The 20,150-nt window shown below is 40.2% G+C and overlaps 1 protein-coding gene across 1 annotated transcript; it reads right to left on the bottom strand.

Moving 5' to 3' along the window:
• Nucleotides 1–375: 375 nt before the first annotated feature.
• chrd (chordin) lies at nucleotides 376–17,694 on the bottom strand. Its single transcript, XM_041995883.1, has 21 exons — nucleotides 17,362–17,694; nucleotides 14,717–14,820; nucleotides 14,504–14,630; nucleotides 12,510–12,656; nucleotides 12,279–12,396; nucleotides 12,021–12,108; nucleotides 10,997–11,138; nucleotides 9,322–9,453; nucleotides 9,159–9,241; nucleotides 7,776–7,923; nucleotides 5,899–6,005; nucleotides 5,342–5,621; nucleotides 4,972–5,213; nucleotides 4,780–4,893; nucleotides 3,777–3,968; nucleotides 3,573–3,666; nucleotides 3,383–3,439; nucleotides 3,148–3,251; nucleotides 2,750–3,013; nucleotides 2,564–2,657; nucleotides 376–1,138 (listed from the first exon to the last, which is right to left on the bottom strand). The coding sequence occupies exons 1-21, from the start codon at nucleotides 17,504–17,506 to the stop codon at nucleotides 1,098–1,100; spliced, it is 2,823 nt and encodes a 940-aa protein (XP_041851817.1). The 5' UTR covers nucleotides 17,507–17,694; the 3' UTR covers nucleotides 376–1,097.
• Nucleotides 17,695–20,150: the final 2,456 nt, after the last annotated feature.

Raw genomic sequence — 20,150 nt, 5'->3', positions numbered from 1 at the left:
AGATCTATGCATGTGTGTGACTTCTGCATGCCCTTTGGCAGTGTATGTGCTCCTATTTCAGAAGTTTGTACATCTGTGAATGTGTGTTTATGTTTCAGTCTGTCTGCACTGTGTGTGTGAATGTGTATGTGTGTGTGTGTGTGTGTGTGTTAGGGACATCATAAAGCACATGTGGTGACTGAGAAGGAAAGCAAGCAAGAAAACAAAATATGGAGAAAATGGAAGGCTGCAATAAAAAGGGAACAAGAAAAGATAAGAAAACGATCTGAGAGCTTTACAAGGAAAACAGGAATGAGAGGAAACTGATGGAGAATTTCCTAGTCAATTTGAAAAAATCTGATAAAAATGCAGGATCAAGAAACAAACCCACAGGAATCCCAAAAGCATCTTTTTTTTTATTTTGTTTCCACAGTATTCAATAAATACACAATACAAACCAGCTTTATCTTCCACAATAACTGAAAAATTCACCCAAAACGACTAATTCAAAACAGAAATAGAAATGACCAAAGCAGAGGAAAAATGAGGTGTTTTCATCCCAAATGATGGCTGCAGGAGCCAAAATGACTGGAAATATGTTTCCACAAGGTGGTGATGCTTTAACTGACATCTGTACTGCTGATTACTCTTCATTAAAATAAAAAAGAAGAACCCACACACACAACCTGCAGTCACACGTCCACACTGATTCAGTCACAGCGACACTCGTAACTCTGGCTCTACTTCAAACAGAAGCTCTGTCGATTAAACGTCTTAAATTCTGGATTTCATTCCTGTGTTGGCTTCACTGTGCGTCCCAACGAACAGCTCAGAGAAACATGACGCTCCAGCAAACACTAACAGGAAGCAGAAGGCAGCAGGTGAGTAAAGTCTGGTCGTCCGTCGTTTCAATCTTTCATTAAAACGTCTTTCACTCCCATTTTTTTGCTCTTGTGGTCTCCTCATTACAATCTTGAAGCTGATAAGATGGTGGCTGTCAGGTGGGGGGGTTGGGCGGGGACACCCCAGTGTGCAGCTCTGGGATTAAGTCCTTATGGGAAGAGGAAGAGGAGAGTGTTGATGGGGGGTTTATTTTGGAGAGTTTGCATCCTAATGGATCAGTGTCTCCAGGTTCTTTTTTTGTCTTCATCTTTGGAATCTAAGAGAAGCAGAAAGATGTTCATATTTGTTTTGATACCAGCAGTAAAAGTTAATCATCCTTGTTTTAAATCATGTAACAGCCTCTAAAGAAAATATTTAACTACATCTGCTGACTCTCAGTTATCACATTTCTATATGTGGAGGTTGTTACTCTCCACAGCCATGACCCTGACTGATGACAATATAATTTGTGCTGTTCTGTTAAATTTCTCTGTTGTGTTTGATGTATTAACTATTAATTATTAATTAAAAAATTACATTTATTGTTTTGATCATATTATTATTATTATTATTATTAATAATAACAACAACAACAACAACAACAACAACAACAACAACAACAACAACAACAACAACAACAATAATAATAATAATAATAATAATAATAATAATAATAATAATAATAATAATAATAATAATAATAATAATAACAACAACAACAACAACAACAACAACAATAATAATAATAATAATAACAATAACAACAACAACAATGATAATAATAATAATAACAATAACAACAACAACAATGATAATAATAATAATAATAATAATAATAATAATAACAATAACAACAACAACAATGATAATAATAATAATAATAATAATAATAATAATAATAATAATAACAATAACAACAACAACAACAACAACAATAATAATAATAATAATAATAATAATAATAATAATAATAATAACAACAACAACAACAACAACAACAATAATAATAATAATAATAACAATAACAACAACAACAATGATAATAATAATAATAATAACAATAACAACAACAACAATAATAATAATAATAATAACAATAACAACAACAACAATGATAATAATAATAATAATAATAATAATAATAACAATAACAACAACAACAATGATAATAATAATAATAATAATAATAATAATAATAATAATAACAATAACAACAACAACAACAACAATAATAATAATAATAATAATAATAATAATAATAATAATAATAATAACAACAACAACAACAACAACAACAACAACAACAACAATAATAATAATAATAATAATAATAATAATAACAATAATTTTTTTATGTTTTTCTTAATTTTCTTATTCACTCTAACAAAGGTTAGGGCATCTTAAACATATTTATGCGTTAATATTTTTGCATCTGTGTGTTCACTGACATTGAGTATTTAAATCAAAGTACTACCAGCCCATTTTTATAGCATGATTTTATAGTATACTATTATTACACTATATATTTATAGTAAATTTACATTTCTAATTATGTTCAAAACATGTTTTATTTCTAACTCAAATATGTTGTATAATAGTTTCTCTACTTGTGTATATGTTGTATGCTTTTTAAATGCTTTTAAAATGCTTTATGTAATATACAGACTCTGTATGTCAGAAGGTGTATGTGTTTACTGCTCACCGGCACATGTGGAGCAGCATGAGGTTCCAGAACGGACGATGTTGGAGCATGTCAGCACTGGACACTGTTTCCTCTGACATTTGGTCACACCATGCTGTCAAGGAGAGGAAGCAGAAGTGAAAGATGAGTGAAAAGAGGAAATAATATTTAAATACAAGTTCCATTTTCATTGCATTTCTGTCTTACATCACACCAGCAGTTGATGCACTTCATCTCTCCCACCATTGGTACCCAGGGATGCCAGCTGTCACTGTTCTGGTAATAGTCCTTCCCAAACTTGCAGTGTCGCGGGCCATCAGCCTGCATCATATCACTGTGCTCCAGCCTTGCAGGGCCCCTGTCGTCCTCAGGACACTCCTTACAGCAGTCTGAGGGACTCCGTCTCACTGGGTGACTGCAGGTCAACACTGGGCACGTTACCTTCTCACAGTGCACCTCCCCTGTAGACCCCTGAGGGTTAAAACAACACAAAATCCAACTCAGTTAAACAGCAAAAGAGAAATTACTGATGAGAAATGTGAAAAAATACAACATAAAGTGAATCGTCCTGCCAGATGTGAGGGGGTTTACAGATGTTTATTTACCTTGCAAGTGCAGACAGCACATTTAATGTATCCAAAGGGAGGAACAAACGGATGCCATGTGGTTCCTGGGGCGTGCATCTTCTGGTCTCCCTCAAAGTAGCAGCCTGAGAGACAGAAAAGAAGAAAGAAGTTTACAGAGGACAGTAATGAGGAAAACCCCTGAGTGATTCAGGGTTTATCTGCTCACATTCAGCAGAACAGAACCGGCATGCAGAATAAAAAGAAAAATAACTACCATCAGGATGTTCATCCACCCTCTCAGGAGCTTTCATGTCCTTGGGCTCCCTTCTCTCTGTAAAGGAATAAAATGGAGGCGTAAGTAATCTTTCAGATTGCTCTGCAGAGCTCTTTGTGACTAAAATCCAAACTGAGATCAAACTCATATCAGTTTATCCACAATATAACCAAGAAAACTTCAGTCTCACCATCACAGATTGGGCAGCACTTGTCTTCAGGCTGAGTGGTTCTGGAGCAGGTCAAGACCGGACAAATGACCGGATCGCAGATCACCGTTCGCTTCTGCAGAATAAATGTAGATGAAGCTAGACTTTTCAATTATGACCACATCATTCAAATGTCTAAAGACCACAGAGCTGGAAATCCATCAGATTCTGGTTTGTTTTCCTAACCTGACAACTGCAGGAGAAACACTTGTCATAGTTTGGAGTCCATTGGGAACCATGAGCGTGATGCTGGTTCTCAAAAAAGCAGGTATGGGGGTCTTTCTTAAGCTCCTCGGGGTCTTTCACAAGAAGGTCATCAAACTCAGCCTCTTCCACCTCCCCTCCGGCTCCAAACCTGCAGCTGTTTGAAACATGGACCTGGAAAAAGGAAAGTAATGGACTGAGTCAGATGAAAAGAAAAGGAGTCATGATGACTCTTCCTCACACACCAAAGTCAGTCATGGAGTTCCTCTGGGTTCTGTACTCTGACCGATACTTTTCACACTGTGCATGCTTTCATTTGGTAATATTATTAAACAGCATGGTATTAATTTTCATTCAGCTATCCATGAAGCCAGCTGGAACCAATCAATTTGTCTTAAAGACATAAAGGGAATTATCAACAGAGGTCATATTTCTCCAATTTTATCTTCTCTTCAATGTGAAATGCAGAATAAAATTAAAATTTTTTTTCCTCATATATAAAGCTTAATTGGATCTTAAATAAGATTTTCCCAATAGAGCACTTCATTTTCAGACTGCAGGCTTACTTGTGGTTCCTAAAATCTCTAAAAGTAGAATGAGAGGCAGACGCTTCAGTTATCAGACCCTCTTTGTGGAACCAGCTCCCAGTTTGGCTTTAAGATCAGACTTAAAACCTTTCTTTTTTGTCAATGGGATGGTTAGGGAGATTTTTTTTCCGTCATGTTTAAAGAGAGTTTTTTTTCTTTCCACTGTTGCCTGCATCCTTGTGCATGCTCAGGGTGGAGGACTGAATCAAAGACAAGATTTAATACAATCTGTTGCTTTCCTCTAGCTCTACCTAGACAATCACGACCTGTTAAGGAAACACTCTGGTTGCCTCTGATGGACTAAACACGGTCGTTCTAATAAATGGTTAAAACATGTTAAAACATTTAAACAATGATACAAAGAGAAATATCTGGCTTGGTGGGTTTTGTGTACGTACCCGTCCACGTATTTCACCATGTGGGTTCACCTTGGTGCTGACTTGGATGAACGCTGTCCCCTGGTCCAGGTGCTGCAGTAATTCCACACCAATGTCTTTCAAAACTCCCTGAGCCTGGAGCAAAGACCAAGAGACTTAGTATGTTTTCATGAATTTGGATGCAAGTGTGTAAGTGTGTGTATTGTTCTGTACCTGTGAGCCGTAGAAGCCCGTCAGCAGTCTCTTGTGTGTGGTGCTGGTGTCGTCCAGCTCCCCAATCTCGGCCAGTCCATGCAGGTGGGCATTCACGGTCAGGTCATCAGTCTTACTGAGGCCTGCCACGACTATTTCGTAGTGCAGGTGACATTGTTTGTCCACTGACACCCAGGCATGACCCGAAGCGCTGGTTCTGACTGGTGGGGAGACAAAGTGTCCAGCCAGAGGGGTGGGTAACTCTAGAGGAACCAGAAAAGATATGGTGAGATAGCTGCATGTAGGGCTGTGCATAGGAACAACCTCACACTTTAATACTATAATTTATACTGGAAATACTATCATTTCCAGTTCCTCCACTGGTTCATACCATGTCGTGCCACCTCCAGCCCGCTGTAAGGAAGAGCCTTGATTTGCCCCCTCAGCTCTCCCTCTGGGCTGTGTGCCGTGGCCACGTTGATAAAGAGTTCGTTCTGCAGCAACATGTGTATGTGACGAGCCTCCAGACGGCTCCAGCTGCCCACCGCCTGCCCCGTGGCCTTGTTGTACTCTGTCGTCAGATCGTAAAGGATGGAGCGCTTGTTTCGACGCCGCGGCTTCAGCTCTATGGCGACGCTGTTTACATCACTGGTGAGACCTGCGACCTGAACCTGGAGGACGGGGAAGAGGGAAAAGTGGATAATGTCTTCCACATTTTTTCTGATTCTGTCTACTTTCAATCATACAATCACACCAAAAATAACTAAATCAACAACTAACGCAATTAAATGAACACGTCTAGCAACGTCTAGCATGAACTAGCAAGAGATGTTAAACCTCTATAATGTGGTATATAAGCAACAATTAGTACTAAAAAGATAAAGTAACAGCAAAGATGGGGAATGAAGGAAAATCCTTGCAAAATCAAAGAAGTTTTGGAAACCATACCTGGTAGTTTAGGGTTCCGTTGTCATGGAGATGAAAGACAGCGGATCCCACCCCTCCAGTCTTCCCCGGGGTCAGTGCATCACCGCTAGACATCACACTCTGAATAGCTGAAAGAGGCAAAGTCAGATTGACATCAGAAATACATTAAAGAGGATGGATGGATGGATGGATGTGTGTGTGTTATGGTTATGCTTGGACACGCTTGTAATATGATGATCTGAGCTTTGTGACATGGTACATAATCCTGTTGGAAGTAGCCATCAGAAGATGCTACACTGTGATCATAAGGGATGGACATGGTCAGCAACAATATTCAGGTAGGCTGTGGTGGTTAAACTGTGTTGGTAATAAAAATATCCCCTACACCATTACACCACAAGCAGCAGCAGCTGCTGAAGTGTTGATCCAAGGCAGGATGGATCCATGTTTTCATGTTTCCACAAAATTCTGAGCCTACCATCTGAATGTGAAGCTGAACTCATCAGACCAGCAACGTTTCTCCATCTTTTATTGTCCAGTGTTGGTGAGTCTATGTGAATTGTAGCCTCAGTTCCTTTTCTTAGCTGACAGGAGGCACCAGGTGTGGTCTTCTGCTGCTGTAGCCCATCTGCTTTAAGGTTGGATGTGTTGTGTGTTCAGAGATGCTGTTCTGTAGACCGTGGCTGGAACCAGAGCTTATTTAAGTTCCTGTTGCCTTTCTATCATCTTCAACCAGTCTTCCCATTTTCCTCTGACCTGACATTTTGGTCCAGACAACTGTTGGTCAGTGGATATTTTCTCTTCTTTAGACCATTCTCTATAAACTCTAGAGATGATTGTGTTTGAAAATCCCAGTAGATCAACAATTTCTGAAACACTCAAACCAACAACCATGCCACGTTCAAAATCACTTAAATTCTTTTCTTCCTCATTCTGATGCTCAGTTTGAACTCCATCAAGTCACCTTCACCATGTCTACATGACTGTATGTACTGAGTTGCTGCAATGCGATTGGCTGTTTAGTTATCTTTGAACAGGTGGACCTAATAAAGTGGCTAATGAGTTTATATGAGTTTATAATGAGTTATCACTTGTCATCAACTCTCTACTTAGACTTTTCCTCTTTTCAGACACCAATATCCAGGATGACGGAGTGGTAAAACTTCCTGGTTGACTAAAGCAGGTTGTATGTATGTTTTTGTGTGAGACCAAAAACATACATTTTGTTGCTTGCTCACTCAAAAATTCAGTAGAGGTTAAGCCTCAAAATGAGGTCAGCCTTGGTGAATGAAGCAGGCGAGGGAACAGGAGGGAATGAGTAACAGAGGAGAAAAGTTCTGAAAATGACACAGACAGATGGGAAATGATGCCAAAGCTGAAGCTAGAAGGAGACAGAGCGACGGAGAAAAAAAAAGTGCATTAGGCTCAAATTCTTCGTTCATTACGTCGAGCTAGTAATCACAGCACTGGAGAAGCAGGCCCCGCTCATGGTGACCTTGGCAGCAGCAGTATGTGTGTGTCTGTGAGTGTGTGTGAGAGAGCATAAATGATTCTATATTTTAAAATCTTTGTGTTTCATAGCTCTGGACATTTTGGTGTAATCATGTGCAAGTGTGTCCCATGCACACGCCACATGTGGAAGTTTGAATACTTTCAGACGACTTGGCTGTCCACAGCATTCCCAAATCCTCTTTCTGCCTCACACACACAAACACATATGCATGCACAGGTTTGGTGGACCACCAAGTCAAACATAAGGTCTATAAACATGTTTTTCCCCCAGAGACAAGAACTTGAAAGAACAGATTTATAGACGAGAATGACAAAACCAGCTACAGGAGAAACAACTGTGATTCAGAAGAGGAGAAAACAGAAAATTCATCCCCACAAACACTTACTATCACAGGATTTCCTTCCAGCGATGAAGCCAGAGATTTGCCTGCGATCCTGACCTTCCGTTGCCACGGCGATCTCCAGCTGACCACGAGATAACCAGAACAGTTCCCGACTGTTCAGGTCTGTCAGCACCTCTGCGAAGTCTGGGTCCTGCACAGGTTGGAGCGGTTAGCGCAAAGCTAAAATACAGCTTTTGGATCAACAAGTGGATAAATATGAAACCATATTCCAGTGCAAACAAATAACAGAAACAAAAATGTCACATTAAAGTGTTAGAGCTTCTTGACATGATGTTGATGCAACATCCAAAATAACCCCCCCAACTTATTTAAATAAGAGACAGGCTGATGATCTGTTTCCAGATCCATTTTGTTTTAGTTTGTTCTAAACAAAGAGGAAATGGGGGGAAAGGCGAACTGAGTTCCTCCAGATTAAATAAATACAACAGTCACAAAGGCACGACAGAAACCATGAAGGATGCAAACACTTCTGTCACACTTCTGTCATAATCAGATGTCATGGGTGACGTGGCCTAAGCAGGTTTTATACTGACAGGCTTCTGGAAAGATTTGGAGAAATTTCAGGTTAATGGGACAGATGTATGAGTGTGTGGAAGAAATGTTACTTTTATGACCCTCAGGCCTCAGTTCAGTATAAATATACATGAAGCATAAATCCACCGAGCGAGCAACCAAAACAGAGAGGGGGCTGGACAGAAGAGGAAAGAATGGACAAAATTACAAGGGGGAGGAAGGTGCAGAGGGATATACGAAAGTCTGGTGTGAATCAGGAGCAGAAACATGATTCCTGATCTATTTACTGCATTTAGAGCACAAACCTTAAAAAAAAGTAAGAAATGATCTGCTTCTAAATGTCTCCTGTGAGCTGAAAATATAGAGCTGAAGTTTTAGCATGGTGCTCAGGGACAGTTTTAGGAGTCGTAATGCAACAGCTGTGATTAAACCCGCCACATATTTTTCACGGATGGAGCATCGACCCTTCACGCAGTTCCTGGCAGAATTAAAAACAGACCCACCTTTCATCGGCCCCCTCCTCCCCCTTCATCCCAATCCACAGACCACTAACCACTGACATGTGTGAGGAGAGTGTGAGCAGTGCATCCTCTCCTCCTCTTCCTCCTCCTCCTCCTCCCGCCACCTCCTTCTTCTGTGTCTCATCCTATGTTAACATCTGTCTCCTGACACTTTCTCTCTTCCTCTTCGCTTCACTCTCCACCAGTTTTTTTGTCATGTATCAGCATGGTTAGCTGTGGTCAACATCACCAGGATGTGGTGACAAAACCACATCCGTTTCCAAGGTGAAGAGGTCTGGTCTCCATCTGAGATTTCCTAACTTTTTTACAGAGCTGTGTTACAGGCACTCACATGAGAGGTGATGTTGGCTCGGATCTCTCTCAGGATGTGATGGTGGTACAGTAGCTGGACTCTGATCGGCACCAGGATGGGCTCTGAGGAGAGAGAAAGAGATTTTTCCCACTGTCACTCTGTCTCAACATCTCTGCCCTCCTCCTCCTTCCCCGCCTCTTACCTTTGTGTTTGACGAGACCTTGCAGGATGAGAATGAAGTGGAGGTTGTTCTCACTGTCACTCAGTGTCAACATGGCAATGCCTCCCATGCCAGAGTTCTCCTCTTCCGATGTCAGCACTGAGCTGAACGTCTCTGCAAAGCACACACAAGTTAATTTACAGTATCTGCACCATTAAACACAGCTCATTCCTTATACAGTATCATGCACTCACACTTCACTAATATACATGCTTATACAGTTACTGCAGGTTTAATCAGGCTTGAAATTCAAGCAGTTCAAATCACATAAACACTTCAAAATGGTACAAAGATAAGTGATCTACCAGAGATTAAAACAGATTAATTTTCAAACTGAAAAAAGTACATTTCAGAATTATAGAAAAAGACATGAAATTAGTAAAATGTAAGGCTGTTTGAAGTAGAGACTGATCAAGCCTTGAAAGCCTTGAAAGTACCTGGGTACCACAGTTTAGTACCCTTGGGAGCATTATTTTAATAGTTGTGCATAAAGTAGTGTTTTGCTATAAAAATGGAAAGAAATAGGCATTTAACAATGAAAGAGAGATGGACCATGATAACACTAAAAGCGTAGGTCTTTCCTACAGAGGAATTGTGAAGAACGTCCAGGTGTCAGTGCATCTCTTTCACCATCAAAAGAGACTCTGGAGGACAAACAGATGTCTGGCAGACCCAAATTCACAACAGTATATATAAATAATCTGAAATATTTTATTTCTGAAATAAAAAAAAAAAGAATTTTCTACATTTTTAGTCCATTATAGGATTTATTTCTGAGTACGTAGTGATGAAACTTCCTGTTACTGTCTTTTTTTTTTTTTTAACATGGCAGGATTATGGTCTTATGGTATTAGCTGCTAATGTGGGAGCCAATAAGCTGCAAAATAGAATACATGTAAATATTTTCCTTCCTTTATATTTTTAGCTTCCCACTGTAGCACGCCATCATCTTTCTTTTTATGTTCCCCTCACATTGCGATGCCACCGCCTCCATCTGTTTAACGGAAGATGTTGACAAGACAGATGAGCCACAGTTTTTTGTACATGCAAACACAGAAAAATAAATAAATCAGACATATGGGTCTACATGCACAAAGACATCGAAGTATTAAGGAATAGTCTAGGTGTTAATACAATTTCTCATAATCCAATAACTGCCATTATCCAATAAAGGGTGCCAGGTTATGCTGTCTACATCAGGTAATGACTAGGGTTTTGGTGTGCATGTAAACGGGCTCAGTTGTAGGTGCTACTGATGATTCTCTGCTTTGTTTTCTTACAGATGTTGAAGCATGTTTTCTGTTAAGTTTCTTTACTGGTGCAGTAGCTGGTTTTTTGGTTTTGATTGTATAGTTGCTGTTTTCCATCTTTTGCCTTTTTATTTCTCTTCACGCCCCCCCAGTCAGGTCCAACATTAATATGTAATTCAGCAATAATATAAAAATAAAATAAAAAAAAGAATAACATGTAAGTATAAATGGAAGCTTTATACCCATAAAGCTCCTTTTAGCAAACCAAATTTATTTGGCACAACACGACCATCATTCAGCTGTAACGATGCTGGACAGGACAAGGAAAAAAACAAAAACAAATCCAGCATTTGCATCTTTCCAGACTTCGACTTTTTGCCTCCACACTGGTGCTGCAAAGTGCTCACCTGCAAACAGCGCCCTGTGTTTGATGATCCTTCCCTCCACTTCTTCCCTTCTGCTCGCAGACGTGCTCAAGCTGATGCGCATTTGCTCGGCCTGCAGCTGCCTCAGCAGAGGTTTTCCCACGTTCTTCCACACGCCACAAATCTTCAAACACACAAACGCAGGCAGGTGAAGCTCACCTGTATGTGAACATTAACCTAAAAGTGCTATCAATTGTTCCATCACAAATCAGAACAGAGGGACGACACACTCGCTTTACTTTACACAGTAAATAAAGTCATTTTTTTCTAAACGCCTGCCTGCAAAGCTTCAACAGAAAAACCACAAGTTGTGTGTGGAGGGGAGGGAAGAAACATGGCAGCGTGCCGGCGTCTCATAACTCAGAGTTCAGGGGTAATCTCTGTTTTAATTAGCAATACTCTCTGTCCCCCCGCTAGGCAGTGATGTAATATGTGAAAAATTCTTCCTCTCTCCAAAAGTTCTGCTTCAGCAACGCCCCCCCCCCTTTCCTCCTTACTTTTCTGAGCCAGAGTGTTTTCTCTGAGGTCCTCTGCTGCCTGACGCTGACATTTATCTAAAAATAATAACAGTCCAATTTGTGGGACCTGTATTTAGGGGGTTCCTGCCTTCAGGTCTGACATGGAATGTGGAGATGTGTGTGTTTTGGCTGGAAATGATGAGTGGTGATATGACCAGACCTTTGGGATGTACACTTACTACTCTTACACCAACATTTACTTATTTATCAAGATAAAAATGGCCTTTTACGAAACCCCAAACCTGAAGCAGGACTCTAACAGAACTCTGATGATCAGAGATGGTTTACAAAGAGGCAGGGAAGGGGATAGAAGTGTGTGTGTTTATTGTTTATTATTGCACAGTGAGTTATGAGAAAAGAATTCAGAGAGTGAGCACAGCATCTTCGTTTTTCACTCTTTTAGGAAGCAGACACACTCACACATATGTGACCTATACAACACTGATGGAAGCCAGTGGAGAGGATTTTCTCTTGTTGTAATGTCTCACCATATCCAACTGTCCTCTGGGAACTTTATATTCAAAAGCATTGGTCCCATCTGAGTCCAGGAAGACGATTTTACTGGGACGGGCCATCCTGAAAAGTGAAAGCAAGATGTCAGAGACGCAGCCATAAAAGGGGAAAAAGTAACTATACGCCATATTTTACATACTTTACTCATCAACTAAATTATGGCTTAAAAGACAGAGATGTCTCTAAAATCCAAATCTGTTAGTTAAAGATTTTCTTTTGTGTGTGTGTTTTACCTCTGGTATGAGATGGAGAAAGCGAGGCTGTTTCTGGTCAGAGTAAACCGAACTCTGGCAACTCCACTTGAGCTGGGCAGCCACGAACCTGTCACTCCTGTCAGCAACGCTACGAAGTCTGCAGCGGAGGGAAAACGGATAATTACTTTTTATTAAAGTCCTGAAAACTTTTTTCTCACAGACAAATTAGCCGTGGGGTGTTTCTGTTTGTGTTAGTTCAAGCTTTGGTACCAGTTCGGCTCTCCCCAGGGCTCGGGTCCTCAAAACTCAGGTAGGATCTGTCGTTGTAGGATTTGTGGAGGTCGTCCTCTTTGCCCTTCTCATGGAAATACTCAAAGTTGTCCAGCAGAGAGTCGACCTGTTTTTTATCATCTGAAACTGTAACAAAGATGTGACGTGTCTTGAAAATTACTGTCAAAGAAAAGAATTCTTCTAGTTTTGTGACAATTTTCATGTGTTTTATGGTTGTTTTCTGGAGGAAAACTTCCTTAAACTAACTTTTTTAAAAAAAATGTTTTTATTAAAACCAATACCACACAAGAAGAGATAAAAAAAAATCTAAATATGCATACAAACACTATCAGGCATCTGTTTAAAAAGTAATTAAATGGAGAATGAGCAAGCCCATGGAGAACTTTGTTTATAAAACAAGTTTATTTAGGATTTACAAAGATTTGAAAACTAAGACTGTTCTGTCTTTCAGCGATTAAATGTTAATGTGGCTTCTTGTCAAGAACTTTTACAGAGTTTTTTTAATGAGTGATTCTGTTATTTTAAGATTTCTTCTTCCTGTGAATGATGAACTGGTGATAACATATTCAATGTGGGGGAAAAACTCATAGAAAGTAAATACATCTTGGAAGCAGTGACTGTCAAAATAACCTCATCTGTTTAAACCTTTCATACTGTGCAAATTGTATTTGATACATACAGTTTCTGAGACCTGTTTCATCACTTTATGGTAAAAAGATTGTATACAACAGCATTGGTAGCTTTTTAAACACCATAAATAATATTTTAGTTTAGTTTAGTTTAGTTTTCTTAAATATTCAATAAGAAATGTTTTAAAAGCCAACCCTGGTAGTGATTTACTTCAGCTGTAAGAATTGAAGATACAGTTTGGACATTTTCAGCCCGAGAGAAAATGACATCATCAGCATGCAGGAGGAACTTTAACTTTCTGTCTCAAAACTCTAGTCTGCAGATATGATCTTCAGGACAGAATCAGAAAGAAGTTTTGGTCCAGTCTATGTTCTCCATCCTCCTCACTTATTAATCTGCTGGTCTGGGAGAACCAGCAGCACTAAACAGCACTGAGATCTCATCACAAACTGCTACACATCCTGATGCGTCGACCACACGGCTTCTCACACACCAATTACAGCACGACTGACATGCTCGCAAGAAAGAAAACCACACACTGGCTGTTTTCTGTGGAGTCCAGTCAGACTGTCTGCTTTTACACGCACACACACACACACACACACACACACACCTTTTGCATTGCTCCACTGGGCACGCTTGCAGACCTCTGCATAGTGTCACACTCACTTCTTCCTACTCAGCAATACTGTATCCTCAGGTGCACGAAGTCTTCACACACAAACACACACACTATTTTCCATCACTTACACAAACATACCAGATGCAACAGTGCCAAAGCTAAGACAAACACACTCAACCTTTTTCTTAAACTTCCACCACAACACATACACACATACAGGGTGGCGTTGTCCCCACAGAGCTTTACCTTTATTTTCCATTCCATTACCAGGCGCATGGTGTAGAAAAACACCCAATCTGCTGAATAACAGCGCAGAATGAGGACACACCCTGTTTGTGTGTGCGTGTGCAGGGGAGTTCTAACTCCATAATGAGACGGGTTTGTGTGTGCAGCAGTGTCTTTGAAAGGTAGGTGGCTGTGTGTGAATGAGGCTGAACACATGGGTGGTACTTTCACTGCAGGCCTGTTTGAGAAAACGAGCGTTTAACGCAGCTGAGTGGAAAATCTATTGATTTGCTCGTTGAGTCAAACAGCTGTTCTGGAGGAAAAAAAAAACTAAAGAAATTGAAGTATAAATGACAGAAAGAGAGAAAAATGGGTTATTTGTAGCACTAAGAACAGAAAGGGATTCATTTAACGGCTTCCACTGAAGAAGAACAAAAATGAGTTTTTTTCTTATGAATTTGAAGCAGCTGATTAGATCAGGAAGGTGAATGATTACCTGTAGGACAGGTTTTACAGCAGTGTCCAGGCAGCAGGATGGGGTCATCACAGTCCGGATTTGGACAGTCCTGTTTGATATTCTTGCAGTTCACCTTCCCAAACACTTTCCCACGGCGACCCTTTTGCTGCCGGAGAAACAGAAACAGCCGTAAGCAATAAGCCCACTCGATCTGCTCATATGAAGAAGTTAAAAAATTAAAGACAAACTCACGGGCTCACAGTGACACTGGACACAGTGCATGATGCCAAACGGTTCCCCCAGATCTGGATGCCATGTGTCTTCCAGAGAGTAAAATCGACCTCCAAATGAGCATCCTGTAACACAAACATCACAGACTGTTAATGTTATGTTGAAACGTCAAATAATATCTCAGTCCTTTGCCTCTTTTTGGGCTCTCTTCATTAATAAATAAATAAAATGATATTATTATTATTATGTAGTAGTTTATGTAATAATTTACTATCAAAAGAAAGAAAAATGCACTTGAAGCAGTTGATATAACCTGCATTTCAGTTCCTGGTATTTAACTGGAGGATGTTGAGAACAGATGATGCAAACTGTTGAGTTGATCTTCATAGAATTAATGTTCACATATTGTTCTATGACTTGAAAGAGGGTTAAAGTTACAGCTGCATCACTCCAAAGAAATATTCATATTCATCCTGGAAGTGTTTTTTTTTCTTTTTTTGGAGAGCCATTTGTAAATGTGCCATTTTCATTTATTCTTCACCAGTAACACATAAACTGATATTTACACATGTTAACAAATCCTCCTTTACTATGACACCAAAAATATCCAAACAGACCTTATGGCTGCAGAGATACTTCATTATGGGTATCGCTGCTGTCGGGCGCAAACCTCTTATCTCCAAAACTGTCATTTTTCAAAAAATGAAAAAAACTGTATGGTTTTGTAATAACTGGACATAATGTCATCAAACTTTGTATTGTGTTTTAATCATATATCTTCGTTAACTATTTGTAAAACAACAGACAGACATAAAGGGTGACCAACAGTACTGATTTATGAAGGAAAACAAAAATCACGAATTTTGGACGACATTTTGGACACAGCGGTATGCAAGTTTCTTGCACAGGCTTTAAAAATAGGGCTGAAAGGGTGGTTAAGATAAAGAAAAGGTGCAAATGCATGGTTTCTATCAGCTATTAGACTGCACCACAGAGACTACATTTGACCCTTTTCAGACTTAAAAGGAACCAGTATTGCTTAGTTCACTGCCCAGGCATGTTAGAGCTGACCAAAACCTCATGAGTTTTGACGTTCAGGCTTCCACTCTGTTTAATCTTAATGATCCAGGAAGAGCCGTGGAAAAGGAAAAGTTTCTCATCCAGAACTGTCCGAGACATATTTTTGCAAGTAATTTAATAAGAAAAGAAGTTATGTAAGACATAAAAAGCAAGTGCGTAAAGATTCCCGGAGTGGTTACAGTGTTGGCTTTGTGTTTTCATCTGCATCAGATGAACCATGTTACAGCACAAACAATGAAACAATGTTCCTAAGGGCAAAAAGAAAAACCAAAGCCACAACTCCCTCAGAATTTAACCTCACTGGTTCCAAACAACCAAAAAGAGCATTAAAGTAAAAAATGACTGGACTGAAAAGATGTTACAGCAGAAATAAACAGTATTTAGTGATAATAGAGCACAGCAAAATGCTCACAGGAGTTTTACAAACTAACCCTCTTTAGGAGCAGTGTGTGTGGGATACACACACACATTTGGTGTGATGGCTCACCGCTCACACAGCTGCCAACCTGGTTCACATTAATTTTTCATTAAAGTGACTTCACACTTTAAACAGTCCAGTTTGGTCAAAATTGTTCATTGTTCATTTGCCGAAACTGAAATAAATCAAAGCTGAGGAGCAGAAGCTTCTCTTGGAAAAGCAGCTGATTAAATTTCCAGATTTCTTAAAAAAAAAAAAAAAAAATGCAATGAGCTCTGAATGGAGGGACTTTCACACATGAATCAGATCCATCCAAATGAAGAAAACTGAGGAAAACTGGAAGGAAATTAGCAGGGATTGGTGTGTGAGTTGAGGGATCTCCAGCTCAGGTTCTATAGGCCCAAAACTTCCGATGCCCAAGTGCAAGTGAATGTTCCTCTATGCTGTTCTACATCAATACCACCATGTTGTTGATCACAATGCAGCATTCATACACCATCAGCTCACCAACGGCCTACATGGGTGATATTTGTCTGTCCAAACAGTTTATATTTCATGATGTAAAATTCATAAAACCACCAGATAGGACAACAGTGCAAAGTTGAATAGTCAATAATACTGAACAAAGACTAATAAGATTTGTCTCAAACCCACATAATTAAAGTCAGACAATACAGGATTGTCCTAATTAAACTATTTTTTTATTAATATGTATATATAATTGGCTATTTGCCTATTTTATAGTATAGTTGGCGGATTGCCCCGAATCAAAAAATTTCTAGACCCGTCCCTGGGAAGCATAAATTTGTATAAAAGCACAAAACTCCATGTGAAAATACGCTGTTCTGAAAAAAAAAATAAATAAAAATACAAAAAGATAACCAGCAAAAAACAAATAACAGCAAAACGACGGTTATTTAAATTAAGTGCGAAGTTTTCCTTTCAGTCTGCCCCTTGGTGCTCGTGACTGCCCCTTGCAGGCAGAAACTGTAACTAGCCAAAGATAAATGTCTTTTAAAGCTTTCATTAAACGGGTAAATGAGCTGAATTAGATTAAGACAAACAGAAATATTCACATTTAAACTACGTTTTCTCTTCTCCCTGTCCCATGAGACTCCGCACAGCCAGACGGCAAACTAATCTTTAACCCAACATGTTGCTTTGTTACCTGACAAGCCTTTGGAAGGCAGCGGCTCTCTCTCGGACTGGATAGGCAGAGCCGGAGCTTTGAGCTGCGAGGCTGCCCCGGAGCGGAGCCACCACGCGCAGCTCAGGACGCACAGCAAAAAGCGGAGCGCGCGGTGAACCAGCATCCCAAAAAAAGCCCACAAACTAGTCCTCCAGTAATTTATGAAGCCGCTTAAATTAACCCACTCTGACAAACACGATGCAGATTCCTTTGTTATCAGCCGGTTTAAATCATCAACAGTTTTTCCGCAGCAGGATGGTGAGATTCTTCGGATCAGCAGCCTCCTCAAAGCCTCCCTCTCGGCTTTATAGCCTGCTCCACTGACAGCTTGAAGCAGCCACCGATCGGGAGGAGGGGAGAGAGATGAAGGATGGGATGGGAGATGGGTGGGGGTGGGTGATGGAAAGGGAAATCGACGCCTCCATCAATTGACTGAAGCTTAAGAAATGGAAACGAGTCTTAACCTGAATCTTTTGCCAAATCTTTCATCCTTCACGCAGCAGTGGTGATAATTAAAGTTCTCATTTATCTGCTGGAGTGTTTGTCGTTTTCTCTAAAGATGTGTGACTTTTTCCCTATGATGTTAAAAAAAATAAAAAATAAAAATAAATTAAAAAGTGCTCAGTGAAAGGTCATCTGCCACCCGCAGACAGCGGAGCTATACGAGGCTCCTGTGGAGAGAAGAGTGAATCTCCAGATCATGTACAGTAAGGAATGTGTGAGCGTCTGCTGCTGTGGCTGCTTGTATTTTTTCAAGTGTGCGCGGAGCTGAGACCTAAGCGACTTAACAGAAACAAATGAAAATAGCTGGAATACCTTGAGGCAGATCTGTCCTGGCTTTCTCTTTCTAGATCCTTTACTCGCCTAAAACTACCTGCATGAGTAAAACCTGATAAGTTGTGTTTTTGTGAAATCTGTGGACCCTCTCGTGTGCGTGCAGGTGCCAGAAGTTTTTCAACTTCGACAGTTTTAAAGTTCACAGCGGTCAGTGTGGTGCTTCACAGCATCAACAACAGGAGAAATTTATTAGGGCCTATTTAGATCTGGGAAATGTTCCCATCAAACAAAAGCTGAGTGGTTGAATAACAGTCCGGTTCCTCACTGTGGTCCCTCGGGAGAAGGGGAGGGGGGAGGAGGGGAGAGCACAAACGGTTTAAGTTTACATTACTATAGAGCTGCTCATGACTGATTTATATCCAGCTCAGGAATGGTCAGGTTTATTATATGCCCACGATGTTTTGGGGGAAAAAGACTGAGAATTTGTGAGAATTAGAGTAATGATTATGTTTCCTGTCCACATTCAAACACACTTTATGATCATAAAGTTTCATATAAATCCATCTTTTGCTCCACAAACAGGCCACCGCTGCTTCGGGAGATCCAACAGAGACGCGTAAAAATGCCCAAAACTAACTGCTTTTTGCGCTGGTGTTATTTTTTATTCATGAATCGCATTATGGTGCATTTGGAGCCACTTCCATCCGGGTGTGAGGATTCACGCGCCCCCCAGCCGCCTCCTCCATCGCCCAGTCTGAATCGATGATGGGTTGTTTGCTCTTAATCATGAGGTGATAAGCGGCGCTTTTCTTGTGCGCAGATCATTCATTAAGCAGACTGGATGGGGAATTGTCTATTGGAGTTAACAAAAACCCAACACTGGTGTGTGTATTGGAGGCGTCCAGCCCCAAACTAAGTTTCTGGGAAGGTTCACAAGCTAATCAAATGTACAGTGATAAAAAGGGTCATTTTCCGTCACAGGTCAGACGCTAAATTGGCCACTTTAAGCACAAAAATATATATTTCTTAAATCAGATTTGAGAATAATGAGCTAATAAATTAAAAAAGTTGTGAAGTTCCGAACAGCAAATTCACAAATCTGCGTTCGGTAACGATTTTTTAATCAGGATTATAAAATAACCAAGTTAAATACACTTCAGGCATGTTTATATTGATATACAGCCCATTAACAGCCTGCTAGCTCTTTTAATTTCAGTGTGTAGTTTGGCCCCAGATCCTGGACTTCAATCAGTTTAATAACAGTACATTAGTGTTGGACCGATGTGCGCAGAAGAAGCCAAAACAGAGAGAGAGAGAGAGAGAGAGAGAGAGCGAGAGAGAGAGAGAGTAAGAGAAATAAATAAATAAATAAAGAAAGAAAGGCCACGAAGCCTTACAGCCCAATAAAATCGATTAACAATGGATATGGATGCTTGCAGCTTTATGACTCTTTTATGATTCCGATCAGAACTTAATTAGAAGCAGAACCAACTGTCCCTCCGTTTTCATTTCCCCGCTCCGCTCTCCAGGAATATGTCTGTAAAAACTTGATAGTCTCAGCTGACATGAGAAGAACATGCAGATAACAGAGTTTTACAGATGTGACAATAAAAAGATATTTAAGCTGCTGTGAGGGTGAGTCTGGGGAGCGTGTGCGCGCGGAGGTAAAGGCTGTAAATCACGGGTACTGTTGGATGGAAGCCCACTTTCACTCTCCCATCTCCACGTGTGTATTAGCCCATTTTCCAGTTTTTGCGTTATAAATGCGGATTGTTTAACTTTACAACCCCTCAAACCTCCTCCACCCTCCCTCTGAAAATGCAGCGCGCACACACAGGGGACCGCATCCTGTTTGCAGCCTTGATGAGAGGTGTGAATGTTCCGCCACTGAGCATGGATGGCCCGGCAGATGTACCAGCTGTTTCAGTCACACGCAGGCGACGACACTTGTTCTCATTTAGAAAAAAAAACATAAATTTTCTGCACTTATG

Source organism: Melanotaenia boesemani, chromosome 9 (assembly GCF_017639745.1).
Source record: "Melanotaenia boesemani isolate fMelBoe1 chromosome 9, fMelBoe1.pri, whole genome shotgun sequence".
Taxonomy (NCBI): domain Eukaryota; kingdom Metazoa; phylum Chordata; class Actinopteri; order Atheriniformes; family Melanotaeniidae; genus Melanotaenia; species Melanotaenia boesemani.
This window is presented reverse-complemented; position numbering and strand designations above follow the sequence as displayed.

Excerpts from the sequence above, each read along its gene's own strand:
- chrd (XM_041995883.1), bottom strand. The coding sequence starts at position 17,506 with ATGCTGGTTCACCGCGCGCTCCGCTTTTTGCTGTGCGTCCTGAGCTGC. Across the intron at positions 5,622-5,898 it reads ACGGAACCCTAAACTACCAG|GTTCAGGTCGCAGGTCTCAC; the intron begins GTATGGTTTCCA and ends CCCGTCCTCCAG. Across the intron at positions 1,139-2,563 it reads ATGCTGCTCCACATGTGCCG|ATTCCAAAGATGAAGACAAA; the intron begins GTGAGCAGTAAA and ends TGCTTCTCTTAG.